General features: G+C 43.9%; 1 protein-coding gene across 1 annotated transcript in view; it reads left to right on the top strand.

Annotated features, from left to right (window-relative positions):
- Positions 1-19527, top strand: part of LOC120038356 (sodium/potassium-transporting ATPase subunit beta-2-like) — a gene marked incomplete at its 5' end in the record, with an annotated part of 28075 nt that overhangs the window by 6676 nt on the left and 1872 nt on the right. The window contains 4 exons of the mRNA XM_038984140.1: positions 6133-6258; positions 6350-6409; positions 6668-6694; positions 19295-19390. Coding sequence (XP_038840068.1) covers positions 6133-6258; positions 6350-6409; positions 6668-6694; positions 19295-19390 — 309 coding nt within the window. The remainder of the gene's footprint in view (positions 1-6132; positions 6259-6349; positions 6410-6667; positions 6695-19294; positions 19391-19527) is intronic.

Genomic DNA, 19527 nt, shown 5'->3' with positions numbered 1-19527 from the left:
TCTATCTCTAACCACTCTAACCACTCTAACCACTCTATCTCTAACCACTCTAACCACTCTCTCTAACCACTCTAACCACTCTATCTCTAACCAGTCTAACCACTCTATCTCTAACCACTCTAACCACTCTATCTCTAACCACTCTAACCACTCTATCTCTAACCAGTCTAACCACCCTATCTCTAACCACTCTAACCACTCTATCTCTAACCACTCTATCTCTAATCACTCTAACCACTCTATCTCTAACCACTCTAACCACTCTAACCACTCTATCTCTAACCACTCTAACCACCCTAACCACCCCTATCTCTAACCACTCTATCTCTAATCACTCTAACCACTCTATCTCTAACCACTCTAACCACTCTTTCTCTAACCACTCTAACCACTCTATCTCTAACCACTCTAACCACTCTATCTCTAACCACTCTAACCACCCTATCTATAACCACTCTAACCACCCTATCTCTAACCACTCTATCTCTAACCACTCTAACCACTCTATCTCTAACCACTATAACTACCCTATCTCTAACCACTCTATCTCTAACCACTCTAACCACTCTATCTCTAACCACTCTATCTCTAACCACTCTAACCACCCTAACCACCCCTATCTCTAACCACCCTATCTCTAACCACTCTAACCACCCTATCTCTAACCACCCTATCTCTAACCACTCTAACCACCCTATCTCTAACCACTCTATCTCTAACCACTCTATCTCTAACCACTCTAACCACTCTATCTCTAACCACTCTAACCACTCTATCTCTAACCACTCTATCTCTAACCACTCTAACCACTCTAACCACCCTATCTCTAACCACTCTAATCACTCTAACCACTCTATTTCTAACCACCCTAATCACTCTAACCACCCTAACCACCCAAATCACTATAACCACCCAAATTACCCTAACCACCCTATCCACGCTAACCCTAACCACTCTAACCACCATCACCCTTACCACCTTAACCATAACCACCCTAACCATTACCACTCTAACCCTAACCACCCTAACCACCCCAACCACCCTAACCCTAGCCACCCTAACCACCCTAACCACCCTCACCCTAACCACGCTAACACTAACCACCCTAAACACCCTAACATTAACCACCCTAACCCTAATCACCCTAACCCTAATCACCCTAACCCTAACCACCCTAACCCTAGCCACCTTAACCTTAACCACCCTTACCATCCACCCTAACCACCCTAACCCTAACCCTAACCACCCTAATCTCTAACAACCCTAACCACCCCCATCTCTAACCACCCTAACCACCCCTATCTCTAACAACCCTAGTCACCCCTATCCCTAACCACCCTAACCACCCCTATCTCTAACCACCCTAACCCTAACCACCCTAACACTAACCACTCTAACCCTAACCACTCTAACCCTAACCACCCTAACCACCCTAACCCTAAACACCCTAACCCTAACCACTCTAACCCTAACCACTCTAATAACCCTAACCTTAACACCCTAACCACCCTAACCCTAACCCTAACCACCCTAACCCTAACCACTCTAACCACCCTATCTCTAACCACCCTAACCCTAACCACCCTAACACTAACCACTCTAACCCTAACCACTCTAACCACCCTAACCCTAACCACCCTAACCACCCTAACCCTAACCCTAACCACCCTAACCCTAACCACCCTCACCCTAACCACCCTCACCCTAACCACCCTAACCCTAACCACCCTAACCCTAACCACCCTAACCCTAACCACTCTAACCACCCTAACCCTAACCACCCTAACCACCCTAACCCTAACCACCCTAACCCTAACCACCCTAACACTAACCACTCTAACCCTAACCACTCTAACCACCCTAACCCTAACCACTCTAACCACCCTAACTCTAACCACCCTATCCCTAACCACCCTAACCCTAAACACCCTAACCCTAACCACCCTAACCCTAACCCTAACCACCCTAACCCTAACCACCCTAACCCTAACCACCCTAACCACCCTAACCCTAACCCTAACCACTCTAACCACCCTCACCCTAACCACCCTCACCCTATAGAATAATATGATGTTTTTCAACCCTAGGTGAGGAACAACCCTAACCACCCTCACCCTAACCACCCTAACCACCCTCACCCTAACCACCCTAACCCTATAGAATAATATGATGTTGTTCAACCCTAGGTGAGGAACAACCCTAACCACCCTCACCCTAACCACCCTAACCACCCTCACCCTAACCACCCTCACCCTAACCACACTCACCCTAACCACCCTCACCCTAACTACCCTCACCCTAACCACCCTCACCCTAACCACCCTAACTACCCTCACCCTAACCACCCTAACCCTATAGAATAATATGATGTTGTTCAACCCTAGGTGAGGAACAACCCTAACCACCCTCACCCTAACCACCCTAACCACCCTCACCCTAACCACCCTCACCCTATAGAATAATATGATGTTGTTCAACCCTAGGTGAGGAACAACCCTAACCACCCTAACCACCCTCACCCTAACCACCCTAACCACCCTCACCCTAACCACCCTAACCCTATAGAATAATACGATGTTGTTCAACCCTAGGTGAGGAACAACCCTAACCACCCTCACCCTAACCACCCTAACCCTAACCACCCTCACCCTAACCACCCTCACCCTAACCACCCTCACCCTAACCACCCTAACCACCCTATAGAATAATATGATGTTGTTCAACCCTAGGTGAGGAACAACCCTAACCACCCTCACCCTAACCACCCTAACCACCCTCACCCTAACCACCCTAACCACCCTCACCCTAACCACCCTCACCCTAACCACCCTAACCCTATAGAATAATACGATGTTGTTCAACCCTAGGTGAGGAACAACCCTAACCACCCTCACCCTAACCACCCTCACCCTAACCACCCTCACCCTAACCACCCTAACCACCCTATAGAATAATATGATGTTGTTCAACCCTAGGTGAGGAACAACCCTAACCACCCTCACCCTAACCACCCTCACCCTAACCACCCTCACCCTAACCACCCTAACCCTATAGAATAATATGATGTTGTTCAACCCTAGGTGAGGAACAACCCTAACCACCCTCACCCTAACCACCCTAACCACCCTCACCCTAACCACCCTCACCCTAACCACCCTAACCCTATAGAATAATATGATGTTGTTCAACCCTAGGTGAGGAACAACCCTAACCACCCTAACCACCCTCACCACCCTAACCACCCTCACCCTAACCACCCTCACCCTAACTACCCTCACCCTAACCACCCTCACCCTAACCACCCTAACTACCCTCACCCTAACCACCCTAACCCTATAGAATAATATGATGTTGTTCAACCCTAGGTGAGGAACAACCCTAACCACCCTCACCCTAACCACCCTAACCACCCTCACCCTAACCACCCTCACCCTAACCACCCTAACCCTATAGAATAATATGATGTTGTTCAACCCTAGGTGAGGAACAACCCTAACCACCCTAACCACCCTCACCCTAACCACCCTAACCACCCTCACCCTAACCACCCTAACCCTATAGAATAATACGATGTTGTTCAACCCTAGGTGAGGAACAACCCTAACCACCCTCACCCTAACCACCCTCACCCTAACCACCCTCACCCTAACCACCCTCACCCTAACCACCCTAACCACCCTATAGAATAATATGATGTTGTTCAACCCTAGGTGAGGAACAACCCTAACCACCCTCACCCTAACCACCCTAACCACACTCACCCTAACCACCCTCACCCTAACCACCCTAACCACCCTCACCCTAACCACCCTCACCCTAACCACCCTAACCCTATAGAATAATACGATGTTGTTCAACCCTAGGTGAGGAACAACCCTAACCACCCTCACCCTAACCACCCTCACCCTAACCACCCTAACCACCCTATAGAATAATATGATGTTGTTCAACCCTAGGTGAGGAACAACCCTAACCACCCTCACCCTAACCACCCTCACCCTAACCACCCTCACCCTAACCACCCTAACCCTAACTACCCTCACCCTAACCACCCTCACCCTAACCACCCTAACTACCCTCACCCTAACCACCCTCACCCTAACCACCCTAACTACCCTCACCCTAACCACCCTCACCCTAACTACCCTCACCCTAACCACCCTCACCCTAACCACCCTTACCCTAACCACCCTAACCCTATAGAATAATATGATGTTGTTCAACCCTAGGTGAGGAACAACCCTTACCACCCTCACCCTAACCACCCTCACCCTAACCACCCTAACCACCCTCACCCTAACCACCCTCACCCTCACCCTAACCACCCTAACTACCCCATATATTGTATAGAATATAGAATAATATGATGTTGTTCAACCCTAGGTGAGGAACAACCCTAACCACCCTCACCCTAACCACCCTCACCCTAACCACCCTCACCCTATAGAATAATATGATGTTGTTCAACCCTAGGTGAGGAACAACCCTAACCACCCTCACCCTAACCACCCTAACCCTATAGAATAATATGATGTTGTTCCACCCTAGGTGAGGAACAACCCTAACCACCCTCACCCTAACCACCCTAACCACCCTCACCCTAACCACCCTCACCCTAACCACCCTCACCCTAACCACCCTAACCACCCTCACCCTAACCACCCTCACCCTAACCACCCTCACCCTAACCACCCTAACCACCCTCACCCTAACCACCCTCACCCTAACCACCCTAACACTAACCACCCTAACCCTAACCACCCTAACCACCCTAACCCTAACCACCCTAACCCTAACCACCCTAACCCTAACCACCCTCACCCTAACCACCCTCACCCTAACCACCCTAACCACCCTAACCACCCTCACCCTAACCACCCTAACCACCCTAACCACCCTAACCACCCTCACCCTAACCACCCTCACCCTAACCACCCTAACCACCCTCACCACCCTCACCCTAACCACCCTCACCCTAACCACCCTCACCCTAACCACCCTTACCCTAACCACCCTAACCACCCTCACCCTAATCACCCTAACCACCCTAACCACCCTCACCCTAACCAACCTAACTACCCTCACCCTAACCACCCTAACCCTAACCACCCTAACTACCCTCACCCTAACTACCCTCACCCTAACCACCCTAACCCTATAGAATAATATGATGTTGTTCAACCCTAGGTGAGGAACAACCCTAACCACCCTCACCCTAACCACCCTAACCACCCTCACCCTAACCACCCTAACTACCCTCACCCTAACCACCCTAACCACCCTCACCCTAACCACCCTAACTACCCTCACCCTAACTACCCTCACCCTAACCACCCTAACCACCCTCACCCTAACCACCCTAACCACCCTCACCCTAACCACCCTAACCACCCTAACTACCCTCACCCTAACCACCCTAACCACCCTCACCCTAACCACCCTCACCCTATATAATAATATGATGTTGTTCAACCCTAGGTGAGGAACAACCCTAACCACCCTCACCCTAACCACCCTCACCCTAACCACCCTAACCACCCTAACCACCCTCACCCTAACCACCCTAACTACCCTCACCCTAACCACCCTAACCACCCTCACCCTAACCACCCTAACCACCCTAACCACCCTAACCCTAACCACCCTCACCCTAACCACCCTAACCCTAACCACTCTAACCACCCTCACCCTAACCACCCTAACCACTCTAACCCTAACCACCCTAACCCTAACCACTCTAACCACCCTCACCCTAACCACCCTAACCACCCTAACCCTAACCACCCTCACCCTAACCACCCTAACCCTAACCACTCTAACCACCCTCACCCTAACCACCCTAACCACCCTCACCCTAACCACCCTAACCACCCTAACCACCCTCACCCTCACCCTAACCACCCTAACCACCCTAACCACCCTCACCCTAACCACCCTAACCACCCTAACCACCCTAACCACCCTCACCACCCTAACCACCCTAACCACCCTAACTACCCTCACCCTAACCACCCTCACCCTAACCACCCTAACCACCCTCACCCTAACCACCCTAACCACCCTCACCCTAACCACCCTAACCACCCTAACCACCCTAACCCTATATAATAATATGATGTTGTTCAACCCTAGGTGAGGAACAACCCCAAACGTTCGTGTCAGTTTAACCGTTCCACTCTAGAGGAGTGTTCTGGGATCACGGACCGGACCTACGGTTACCAGAAGGGACAACCCTGTGTTCTCATCAAACTGAACCGGGTAAACACACCCACACACCCACACACACACACACACACCTGCTAACCCGCCTGGTAAACCTTGACCTCCAACCTCTGTCCTCTGTCCTCAGGTGATCGGGATGCTTCCAGGGAAGGACGGCCAATCTCCTTATGTCACCTGCGGAGCCAAGGTCAGGCTGGCTATGTCACCCTACTGTCACTGCTATGTCACCCTACTGTCACTGCTATGTCACCCTACTGTCACTGCTATGTCACCCTACTGTCACTGCTATGTCACCCTACTGTCACTGCTATGTCACCCTTATGTATTGTCAAAACCCTGCACGTCTCTTCATCATTGTGTTTCCCTCATCTTTACCTTTTAATGTCATCATTGTGTCTCTCTCCATCTCTCTCTGTGTTTTTGTCTTCCATCCCTCCATTATCAGAGATATAAAGTGGGGCAAGATGACTGGGTAAGACTGACCCGTAGAATGATAGATAGGTAGCCTTTAGAAAGTATGTATAGGGTTAGGGTTAGGGTTAGGCTAACAGGCTAACAGGCTAATCCTAACCCTTTAGAAAGTATGTACAGGGTTAGGCTAACAGGCTAACAGGCTAATCCTAACCCTTTAGAAAGTATGTACAGGGTTAGGCTAACAGGCTAACAGGCTAATCCTAACCCTAACTCTATTAAAAGTAGTAATAGCCTTTAGAAAGTATGTATAGGGTTAGGGTTAGGGTTAGGCTAACAGGCTAACAGGCTAACCCTAACCCTATTAAAAATAGTAATAGCCTTTAGAAAGTATGTATAGGGTTAGGGTTAGGCTAACAGGCTAACAGGCTAACCCTAACCCTATTAAAAGTAGTAATAGCCGTTAGAAAGTATGTACAGGGTTAGGCTAACAGGCTAACAGGCTAACAGGCTAACCCTATTAAAAGTAGTAATAGCCTTTAGAAAGTATGTACAGGGTTAGGCTAACAGGCTAACAGGCTAACCCTAACCCTATTAAAAGTAGTAATAGCCTTTAGAAAGTATTTACAGGCCTTAGCAAATGTATTAAAAAAACAGATATACCTATTTTACATAAGTATTCAGACTCTTTGCTATGAGACTCGAAATTGAGCTCAGGTGCATCCTGTTTCCATTGATCATCCTTGAGATGTTTCTACAACTTGATTGGACTCCACCGGTGGTAAATTCAATGAATTGGACATTATTTGGAAAGGCACACACCTGTCTATATAAGGTCCCACTGTTGACAGTGCACGTCAGAGCAAAAACCAAGCCATGAGGTCGAAGGAATTGTCCGTAGAGCTCCGAGGCAGGATTGTGTCGAGGCACAGCAAGGCACTAACATAATACTTCAAATAATGTGGCAAAGGAATTAATGTTTTGTCCTGAGACCCACTCTATCCTGAATACCAAGTGTTCTGTTTTGGGGAAACAGAATTATTTTCAAGCATAGTGGTGGCTGTATCATGTTATGCCTGGGGAGTTTTTCAGGATAAAAAAATAAAACGGACAAGCAAAGCACAAGCAAAATCCTAGAGGAAAACCTGGTCCAGTTTGCTTTCCACCAGACACTGAGATGAATTTACCTTTCAGCAGGACAATAACAATAATAATATGCTTGAAAATCTATGGCAAGACCTGAAAATAGTTGTTTAGCAATGATCAACAACCAATTTGACTGAGCTTGAAGAATTTTGAAAAGAATAATGGGCAAATATTGTACAATCCAGGTGTGCAATCTCTTAGAGAATTACCCAGAAAGACTTACAGCTCTAATCGCAGCCAAAGGTAATTTTACAAAATATTCACTCAGGAGTGTGAATACTTACAATACCAGTCAAACATTTCTACTGTTTTCTACATTGTAGAATAATAGTGAAGACATTAAACAAATCGAAATATATTTTATATTTAAGATTCTTCAAAGTAGCCACCCTTTGCCTTGATAATAGCTTTGCACACACTTGGCATTCTCTCAACCAGCTTCACCTGGAATGTTTTTCCAACAGTCTTGAAGGAGTTCCCACATATGCTGAGCACTTGTTTGGCTGCTTTTCCTCCCAAACCATCTCATTTGGGTTGAGGTCAGGTGATTGTAGAGGCCAGGTCATCTGATGCAGCACTCCATCATACTCCTTCTTGGTCAAATAGCCCTTACACAGCCTGAAGGTGTGTTGGGTCATTGTCCTGTTGAAAAACAAATGATAGTCCTTCTAAGAGCAAACCAGATGTGATGGTGTATCGCTGCAGAATGCTGTGGTAGCCATGCTGGTTAAGTGTGCCTTGAATTCTAAATAAATCACAGACAGTGTCACCAGCAAAGCACCCCCACACCATCACACCTCCTCCTCCATGCTTCACGGTGGGAACCACACATGCGGAGATCATCCGTTCACCTACTTTGCGTCTCACAAAGACACGGCGGTTGGAACCAAAAATCTCAAATTTGGACTCCAGACCAAATGACAGATTTCCACCGGTCTAATGTCCATTGCTCGTGTTTCCTGGTCCAAGCAAGTCTCTTCTTCTTATTGGTGTCCTTTAGTAGTGGTTTCTTTGCAACAATTCAACCATGAAGGCCTGATTCAGTCTCCTCTGAACAGTTGATGTTGAGATGTGTCTGTTACTTGAACTCTATGAAGAATTTATTTGGGCTGCAATTTCTGATGCTGGTAACTCTAATGAACTTATCCTCTGCAGCAGAGGGAACTCTGGGTCTTCCTTTCCTGTGGCGGTCCTCATGAGAGCCAGTTTCATCATAGCACTTGATGGTTTTTGCGACTTCACTTGAAGAAACTTTCAAAGTTCTTGAAATGTTCCGCATTGATTGACCTTCATGTCTTAAAGTAATGATGGACTGTCGTTTCTCTTTGCTTATTTGAGCTGTTCTTGCCATAATATGGACTTGGTCTTTTACCAAATATCAATCAATCAAATGTATTTATGAAGCCCTTTTTACATCAGCTGATATCTCAAAGTGCTGTACAGAAACCCAGCCTAAAACCCCAAACAGCAAGCAATGCAGATGTAGAAGCACGGTGGCTAGGAAAAACTCCCTAGAAAGGCAGAAACCTAGGAAGAAACCTAGAGAGGAACCAGGCTATGAGGGGTGGCCAGTCCTCTTCTGGCTGTGCCGGGTGGAGATTATAACAGAACATGGCCAAGATGTTCAAATGTTCATAGATGACCAGCATGGTCAAATAATAATAATCACAGTGGTTGTAGAGGGTGGTCAGCACCTCAGGAGTAAATGTCAGTTGGCTTTTCATAGCCGATCATTCAGAGTTAGAGACAGCAGGTGCGGTAGAGAGAGAGAGTCGAAAACAGCAGGTCCAGGACAGGGTAGCACGTCCGGTGAACAGGTCAGGGTTCCATAGCCGCAGGCAGAACAGTTGAAACTGGAGCAGCAGCAGGTGGACTGGGGTGGACTGGGGACAGCAGGTGGACTGGGGACAGCAAGGAGTCATCAGGCCAGGTAGTCCGGAGGCATGGTCGTAGGGCTCAGGTCCTCCAAGAGAAGAGAGAAAAGAGAGAAAGTGAGAGAGAGAGAGAGTTAGAGGAAGCATACTTAAATTCACCCAGGACACCGGATAAGACAGGAGAAATACTCCAGATATAACAAACTGACCCTAGCCCCTCGACACAAACTATTGCAGCATAAATACTGGATGCTGAGACAGGGGTCGGGAGACACTGTGGCCCTGTCCGACGATACCCTCGGACAGGGCCAACCAGACAGGATATATTTCCCACCCACTTTGCCAAAGCACAGCCCCCAAACCACTAGAGGGATATCTTCAACCACCAACTTACCATCCTGAGACAAGGCCAATTATAGCCCACGAAGATCTCCGCCACGGCACAACCCAAGGGGGGGAAGATCACGTCAGTGACTCAACCCACTCAAGTGACGCACCCCTCCTAGGGACGGCATGAAAGAGCACCAGTAAGCCAGTGACTCAGCCCCTGTAAAAGGGTCAGAGGCAGAAAATCCCAGTGGAGAGAGGGGAACCGGCCAGGCAGAGACAGCATGGGCGGTTCGTTGCTCCAGTGCCTTTCCGTTCACCTTCACACCCCTGGGCCAGACTACACTCAATCATATGACCTACTGAAGAGATAAGTCTTCAGTAAAGACTTAAAGGTTGAGACCGAGTCTGCGTCTCTCACATGGATAGGCCATTCCATAAAAATGGAGCTCTATGGGAGAAAGCCCTGCCTCCAGCTGTTTGCTTAGAAATTCTAGGGACAGTAAGGAGGCCTGCGTCTTGTGACCGTAGCGTACGTGTAGGTATGTACGGCAGGACCAAATCGGAAAGATAGGTAGGAGCAAGCCCATGTAATGCTTTGTAGGTTAACAGTAAAACATTGAAATCAGCCCTTGCCTTAACAGGAAGCCAGTGTAGAGAGGCTTTTTTAATATGATCACATTTTTTGGTTTGGTCAAGATTCTAGCAGCCGTATTTAGCACTAACTGAAGTTTATTTAGTGCTTTATCCGGGTAGCCAGAAAGTAGAGCATTAGAGTAGTCTGATCTAGAAGTGGAAAAACATGGATTAATTTCTCTGCATCATTATTGGACAGAAAGTCAGATTTTTGCAATGTTACGTAGATGGAAAAAAGCTGTCCTTGAAACAGTCTTGATATGTTCGTCAAAAGAGAGATCAGGGTCCAGAGTAACGCCGAGATCCTTCACAGTTTTATTTGAAAAAACTGTACAACCGTCAAGATTACTTGTCAGATCCAACAGAAGATCTCTTTTTTGCTTGAGACCTAGAACTAGCATCTCTGTTTTGTCCGAGTTTAAAAGTCAAACATTTGCCGCCATCCACTTCCTGATGTCTGAAACACGGGCTTCCAGGGAGGGCAATTTTGGGTCTTCACCATGTTTCATCGAAATGTACAGCTGTGTGTCATAGCAGTGAAAGTTGACATTATGTTTCCGAATGACATCACCAAGAGGTAAAATATATAGTGATAACAATAGTGGTCCTAAAACGGAACCTTGAGGAACACCAAAACTTACTGCTGATTTGTCAGAGGACAAACCATCCACAGAGACAAACTGATATCTTTCCGACAGATAAGATCTAAACCAGGCCAGAACTTGTCCGTGTAGACCAATTAGGGTTTCCAATCTCTCCAAAAGAATGTGGTGATCAATGGTATCAAATGCAGCACTAAGGTCTAGGAGCACGAGGACAGATGCAGAGCGTCGGTCTGACGCCATTAAAAGGACATTTACCACCTTCACAAGTGCAGTCTCAGTGCTATGATGGGGTCTAAAACCAGACTGAAGCATTTTGTATACATTGTTTGTCTTCAGGAAGGCAGTGAGTTGCTGCGCAACAGCTTTTTTCAAAATGGGAGGAACGGGAGATTCGATATAGGCCGATAGTGTTTCATATTTTCTGGGTCAAGGTTTGGCTTTTTCAAGAGAGGCTTTATTACTGCCACTTTAGTGAGTTTGGTACACATCCGGTGGATAGGGAGCCGTTTATTATGTTCAACATAGGAGGGCCAAGCACAGGAAGCAGCTCTTTCAGTAGTTTAGTTGGAATAGGGTCCAGTATGCAGCTTGAAGGTTTAGAGGCCATGATTATTTTCATCATTGTGTCAAGAGATATAGTACTAAAACACTTGAGCGTCTCCCTTGATCAAAGGTCTTGGCAGAGTTGTGCAGACTCAGGACAACTGAGCTTTGGAGGAATACGCAGATTTAAAGAGGAGTCCGTAATTTGCTTTCTAATGATCATGATCGTTTCATCAAAGAAGTTCATGAATTTATTACTGCTGAAGTGAAAGCCATCCTCTCTTGGGGAATGCTGCTTTGTAGTTAGCTTTGCAACAGTGTCAAAAATACATTTTGGATTGTTCTTATTTTCCTCAATTAAGTTGGAAAAGTAGGATGATCGAGCAGCAGTGAGGGCTCTTCGATACTGCACGGTACTGTCTTTCCAAGCTAGTCGGAAGACTTCCAGTTTGGTGTGGCGCCATTTCCGTTCCAATTTTCTGGAAGCTTGCTTCAGAGCTCGGGTATTTTCTGTATACCAGGGAGCTAGTTTCTTATGTGAAATGTTTTTTGTTTTTATGGCTGTGACTGCATCTAGGGTATTACGCAAGGCTAAATTTTGTTCCTCAGGTGGATAACCGATTTTTGTACTCTGATGTCCTTGGGTAGGTGGAGGGAGTCTGGAAGGGCATCTAGGAATCTTTGGGTTGTCCGAGCATTTATATCACAGCTTTTGATTATCCTTGGTTGAGGTCTGAGCAGATTATTTGTTGCGATTGTAAACGTAATAATAAAATAGGGCTATCTTCTGTATACCACCCCTACCTTGTCACAACACAACTGATTGGCTCAAATGCATTAAGAATTACCCAAATAAACTTTTAATTAACAAGGCACAACCTGTTAATTGAAGCACATTCCAGGTGACTACCTCATGAAGCTGGTTGAGAGAATGCCAAGAGTGTGCAAAGCTGTCATCAAGGCAAAGGGTGGCTACTTTGAAGAATCTCAAATATAAAATATATTTTGATTTGTTTAACACTTTTTATTGGTTACTACATGATTCCATATGTGTTATTTCATAGTTTTGATGTCTTCACTATTATTCTACAATGTAGAAAATAGTAAAAATAAAGGAAAAGCCTGGAATGAGTAGGTGTGTCCAAACTTTTGACTGGTACTGTATGTAAATGAGATATTTCTGTATTTAATTTGTATTTAAATATTTAATTTAAAATGTCTAAAAACATGTTTTCACTTTGTCATTATGGGATATTGTGTGTAGATGGGTGAGAGACAAATCAATGTAATCCATTTTGAAATTAGGCTGTAACACAACAACATGAGTCAAGGGCTTGAATACTTTCTGAAGGCACTGTAGATATATATAGATATAGATATGTAGATATAGATATATAGAGATAGATATATCGATATATAGAGATAGATATATAGAGATAGATATATAGAGATAGATATATAGAGATAGATATATATAGAGAGAGAGATATACAGATATAGACATATAGATATATATATATAGATATAGAGATATAGATATATAGAGATATATAGATATAGATATATAGAGATAGATATATAGAGATAGATATATATAGAGAGAGAGATATAGAGATATAGACATATAGATATATAGATATAGATATATAGAGATAGATATATAGTGATATATATAGATATATAGATATAGATAGATGATATAGATATAGATAGATGATATAGATATATATAGATATATAGATATAGATAGATGATATATATAGATATATATATATATATATATATAGATAGAGATATTGATAGATGATATAGATATAGATATATATATAGATATATATATAGATAGATATATATAGATATATAATAATAGATAGATATATATAGATAGATGATATATATAGATATATATAGATAGATATAGATGATATATATAGATAGATATATATATATAGATAGATATATATAGATATAGATAGATGATATATATAGATATAGATATTTATAGATAGATATAGATGATATATATAGATAGATATATATATATAGATAGATATATATAGATAGATGATATATATAGATAGATATAGATAGATATAGATAGATAGATATAGATATAGATAGGGCGGTAGCCTAGCGGTTAAGCCTAACATCTGTTGATGTGCCCTTGAGCAAGGCACTTTAATTGCTCCTGTAAGTCGCTCTGCTAAAATGTAATAGAGTTCATAGAATTATCAATAGAAAGCTGACTCTGACCTTTAACCTTTAACCTCATGACTCTGTGTGTGTCTATAGAAAGAGGACTTAACCTTTAACCTCATGACTCTGTGTGTGTCTATAGAAAGAGGACAGAACCTCTAACCTTTAACCTCATGACTCTGTGTGTGTCTACAGAACCTTTAACCTTTAACCTTTAACCTCATGACTCTGTGTGTGTCTACAGAACCTTTAACCTTTAACCTTTAACCTCATGACTCTGTGTGTGTCTACAGAACCTTTAACCTTTAACCTCATGACTCTGTGTGTGTCTACAGAACCTTTAACCTTTAACCTTTAACCTCATGACTCTGTGTGTGTCTACAGAACCTTTAACCTCATGACTCTGTGTGTCTACAGAAAGAGGACTTAACCTTTAACCTCATGACTCTGTGTGTGTCTACAGAAAGAGGACTTAACCTTTAACCTCATGACTCTGTGTGTGTCTACAGAAAGAGGACTTAACCTTTAACCTCATGACTCTGTGTGTGTCTACAGAAAGAGGACTTAACCTTTAACCTCATGACTCTGTGTGTGTCTACAGAACCTTTAACCTTTAACCTCATGACTCTGTGTGTGTCTACAGAAAGAGGACAGAACCTTTAACCTTTAACCTCATGACTCTGTGTGTGTCTACAGAAAGAGGACTTAACCTTTAACCTCATGACTCTGTGTGTGTCTACAGAAAGAGGACTTAACCTTTAACCTCATGACTCTGTGTGTGTCTACAGAAAGAGGACTTAACCTTTAACCTCATGACTCTGTGTGTGTCTACAGAAAGAGGACTTAACCTTTAACCTCATGACTCTGTGTGTGTCTACAGAAAGAGGACTTAACCTTTAACCTTTAACCTCATGACTCTGTGTGTGTCTACAGAAAGAGGACAGAACCTTTAACCTTTAACCTCATGACTCTGTGTGTGTCTACAGAAAGAGGACAGAACCTTTAACCTTTAACCTCATGACTCTGTGTGTGTCTACAGAAAGAGGACAGAACCTTTAACCTTTAACCTTTAACCTCATGACTCTGTGTGTGTCTACAGAAAGAGGACAGAACCTTTAACCTTTAACCTCATGACTCTGTGTGTGTCTACAGAAAGAGGACAGAACCTTTAACCTTTAACCTCATGACTCTGTGTGTGTCTACAGAACCTTTAACCTTTAACCTCATGACTCTGTGTGTGTCTACAGAAAGAGGACAGAACCTTTAACCTTTAACCTCATGACTCTGTGTGTGTCTACAGAAAGAGGACAGAACCTTTAACCTCATGACTCTGTGTGTGTCTACAGAAAGAGGACTTAACCTTTAACCTTTAACCTCATGACTCTGTGTGTGTCTACAGAACCTTTAACCTTTAACCTCATGACTCTGTGTGTGTCTACAGAAAGAGGACTTAACCTTTAACCTCATGACTCTGTGTGTCTACAGAAAGAGGACAGAACCTTTAACCTCATGACTCTGTGTGTGTCTATAGAAAGAGGACTTAACCTTTAACCTCATGACTCTGTGTGTGTCTACAGAAAGAGGACTTAACCTTTAACCTCATGACTCTGTGTGTGTCTACAGAAAGAGGACTTAACCTTTAACCTCATGACTCTGTGTGTGTCTACAGAAAGAGGACTTAACCTTTAACCTCATGACTCTGTGTGTGTCTACAGAAAGAGGACAGAACCTTTAACCTCATGACTCTGTGTGTGTCTACAGAAAGAGGACTTAACCTTTAACCTTTAACCTCATGACTCTGTGTGTGTCTACAGAAAGAGGACAGAACCTTTAACCTTTAACCTCATGACTCTGTGTGTGTCTACAGAAAGAGGACAGAACCTTTAACCTTTAACCTCATGACTCTGTGTGTGTCTACAGAAAGAGGACAGAACCTTTAACCTTTAACCTCATGACTCTGTGTGTGTCTACAGAAAGAGGACAGAACCTTTAACCTTTAACCTCATGACTCTGTGTGTGTCTACAGAAAGAGGACAGAACCTTTAACCTCATGACTCTGTGTGTGTCTACAGAAAGAGGACTTAACCTTTAACCTTTAACCTCATGACTCTGTGTGTGTCTACAGAAAGAGGACAGAACCTTTAACCTCATGACTCTGTGTGTGTCTACAGAAAGAGGACTTAACCTTTAACCTCATGACTCTGTGTGTCTACAGAAAGAGGACTTAACCTTTAACCTCATGACTCTGTGTGTGTCTACAGAAAGAGGACTTAACCTTTAACCTCATGACTCTGTGTGTGTCTACAGAAAGAGGACTTAACCTTTAACCTCATGACTCTGTGTGTGTCTACAGAAAGAGGACAGAACCTTTAACCTTTAACCTCATGACTCTGTGTGTGTCTACAGAAAGAGGACTTAACCTTTAACCTCATGACTCTGTGTGTGTCTACAGAAAGAGGACTTAACCTTTAACCTCATGACTCTGTGTGTGTCTACAGAAAGAGGACATAACCTTTAACCTTTAACCTCATGACTCTGTGTGTGTCTACAGAAAGAGGACAGAACCTTTAACCTTTAACCTCATGACTCTGTGTGTGTCTACAGAAAGAGGACAGAACCTTTAACCTTTAACCTCATGACTCTGTGTGTGTCTACAGAAAGAGGACAGAACCTTTAACCTCATGACTCTGTGTGTGTCTACAGAAAGAGGACTTAACCTTTAACCTCATGACTCTGTGTGTGTCTACAGAAAGAGGACTTAACCTTTAACCTCATGACTCTGTGTGTGTCTACAGAACCTTTAACCTTTAACCTCATGACTCTGTGTGTGTCTACAGAAAGAGGACAGAACCTTTAACCTTTAACCTCATGACTCTGTGTGTGTCTACAGAACCTTTAACCTTTAACCTCATGACTCTGTGTGTGTCTACAGAAAGAGGACAGAACCTTTAACCTTTAACCTCATGACTCTGTGTGTGTCTACAGAAAGAGGACAGAACCTTTAACCTTTAACCTCATGACTCTGTGTGTGTCTATAGAAAGAGGACAGAACCTTTAACCTTTAACCTCATGACTCTGTGTGTGTCTACAGAAAGGGGACAGAACCTTTAACCTCATGACTCTGTGTGTGTCTACAGAAAGAGGACTTAACCTTTAACCTCATGACTCTGTGTGTGTCTACAGAAAGAGGACAGAACCTTTAACCTTTAACCTCATGACTCTGTGTGTGTCTACAGAAAGAGGACAGAACCTTTAACCTTTAACCTCATGACTCTGTGTGTGTCTACAGAAAGAGGACTTAACCTTTAACCTCATGACTCTGTGTGTGTCTACAGAAAGAGGACTTAACCTTTAACCTCATGACTCTGTGTGTGTCTACAGAAAGAGGACTTAACCTTTAACCTCATGACTCTGTGTGTGTCTACAGAAAGAGGACAGAACCTTTAACCTTTAACCTCATGACTCTGTGTGTGTCTACAGAAAGAGGACAGAACCTTTAACCTTTAACCTCATGACTCTGTGTGTGTCTACAGAAAGAGGACTTAACCTTTAACCTCATGACTCTGTGTGTGTCTACAGAAAGAGGACTTAACCTTTAACCTCATGACTCTGTGTGTGTCTACAGAAAGAGGACTTAACCTTTAACCTCATGACTCTGTGTGTGTCTACAGAAAGAGGACTTAACCTTTAACCTCATGACTCTGTGTGTGTCTACAGAAAGAGGACTTAACCTTTAACCTCATGACTCTGTGTGTGTCTATAGAAAGAGGACAGAACCTTTAACCTTTAACCTCATGACTCTGTGTGTGTCTACAGAAAGGGGACAGAACCTTTAACCTCATGACTCTGTGTGTGTCTACAGAAAGAGGACTTAACCTTTAACCTCATGACTCTGTGTGTGTCTACAGAAAGAGGACAGAACCTTTAACCTCATGACTCTGTGTGTGTCTACAGAAAGAGGACTTAACCTTTAACCTTTAACCTCATGACTCTGTGTGTGTCTACAGAAAGAGGACTTAACCTTTAACCTTTAACCTCATGACTCTGTGTGTGTCTACAGAAAGAGGACTTAACCTTTAACCTTTAACCTCATGACTCTGTGTGTGTCTACAGAAAGAGGACTTAACCTTTAACCTCATGACTCTGTGTGTGTCTACAGAAAGAGGACTTAACCTTTAACCTCATGACTCTGTGTGTGTCTACAGAAAGAGGACAGAACCTTTAACCTTTAACCTCATGACTCTGTGTGTGTCTACAGAACCTTTAACCTTTAACCTTTAACCTCATGACTCTGTGTGTGTCTACAGAACCTTTAACCTTTAACCTCATGACTCTGTGTGTGTCTACAGAACCTTTAACCTTTAACCTTTAACCTCATGACTATGTGTGTGTCTACAGAACCTTTAACCTTTAACCTCATGACTCTGTGTGTGTCTACAGAACCTTTAACCTTTAACCTCATGACTCTGTGTGTGTCTATAGAAAGAGGACAGAACCTTTAACCTTTAACCTCATGACTCTGTGTGTGTCTATAGAAAGAGGACTTAACCTTTAACCTTTAACCTCATGACTCTGTGTGTGTCTACAGAAAGAGGACTTAACCTTTAACCTTTAACCTCATGACTCTGTGTGTGTCTATAGAAAGAGGACAGAACCTTTAACCTTTAACCTCATGACTATGTGTGTGTCTACAGAAAGAGGACAGAACCTTTAACCTTTAACCTCATGACTCTGTGTGTGTCTACAGAAAGAGGACTTAACCTTTAACCTCATGACTCTGTGTGTGTCTACAGAAAGAGGACAGAACCTTTAACCTTTAACCTCATGACTCTGTGTGTGTCTACAGAAAGAGGACAGAACCTTTAACCTTTAACCTCATGACTCTGTGTGTGTCTACAGAAAGAGGACTTAACCTTTAACCTCATGACTCTGTGTGTGTCTACAGAAAGAGGACTTAACCTTTAACCTCATGACTCTGTGTGTGTCTACAGAAAGAGGACTTAACCTTTAACCTCATGACTCTGTGTGTGTCTACAGAAAGAGGACAGAACCTTTAACCTTTAACCTCATGACTCTGTGTGTGTCTACAGAAAGAGGACAGAACCTTTAACCTTTAACCTCATGACTCTGTGTGTGTCTACAGAAAGAGGACAGAACCTTTAACCTCATGACTCTGTGTGTGTCTACAGAAAGAGGACTTAACCTTTAACCTTTAACCTCATGACTCTGTGTGTGTCTACAGAAAGAGGACTTAACCTTTAACCTCATGACTCTGTGTGTGTCTACAGAAAGAGGACTTAACCTTTAACCTCATGACTCTGTGTGTGTCTACAGAAAGAGGACAGTGATGCGATCGGAGAGTTGGCCTACTACCCTCCCAATGGAACCTTTAACCTCATGTACTTCCCCTACTATGGCAAGAGGGCCCAGGTACACAGAACACAGCCCTTCACCAGAGGTGTCCCCGTTCAGTCAGAGACATGAAGTACATGAGGAGCCTTTTCTACGTCCAAGATGTCTCCTTTTCTGCTTATCTAAATATACCTCTTTATCGGTTCAATTGTCAT

The sequence above is a fragment of the Salvelinus namaycush genome, unplaced genomic scaffold (genome assembly GCF_016432855.1).
Source record: "Salvelinus namaycush isolate Seneca unplaced genomic scaffold, SaNama_1.0 Scaffold2154, whole genome shotgun sequence".
NCBI lineage: Eukaryota > Metazoa > Chordata > Actinopteri > Salmoniformes > Salmonidae > Salvelinus > Salvelinus namaycush.
The sequence above is the reverse complement of the archived record's forward strand: the minus strand, read 5'-3'. Positions and strand labels throughout refer to the sequence as shown.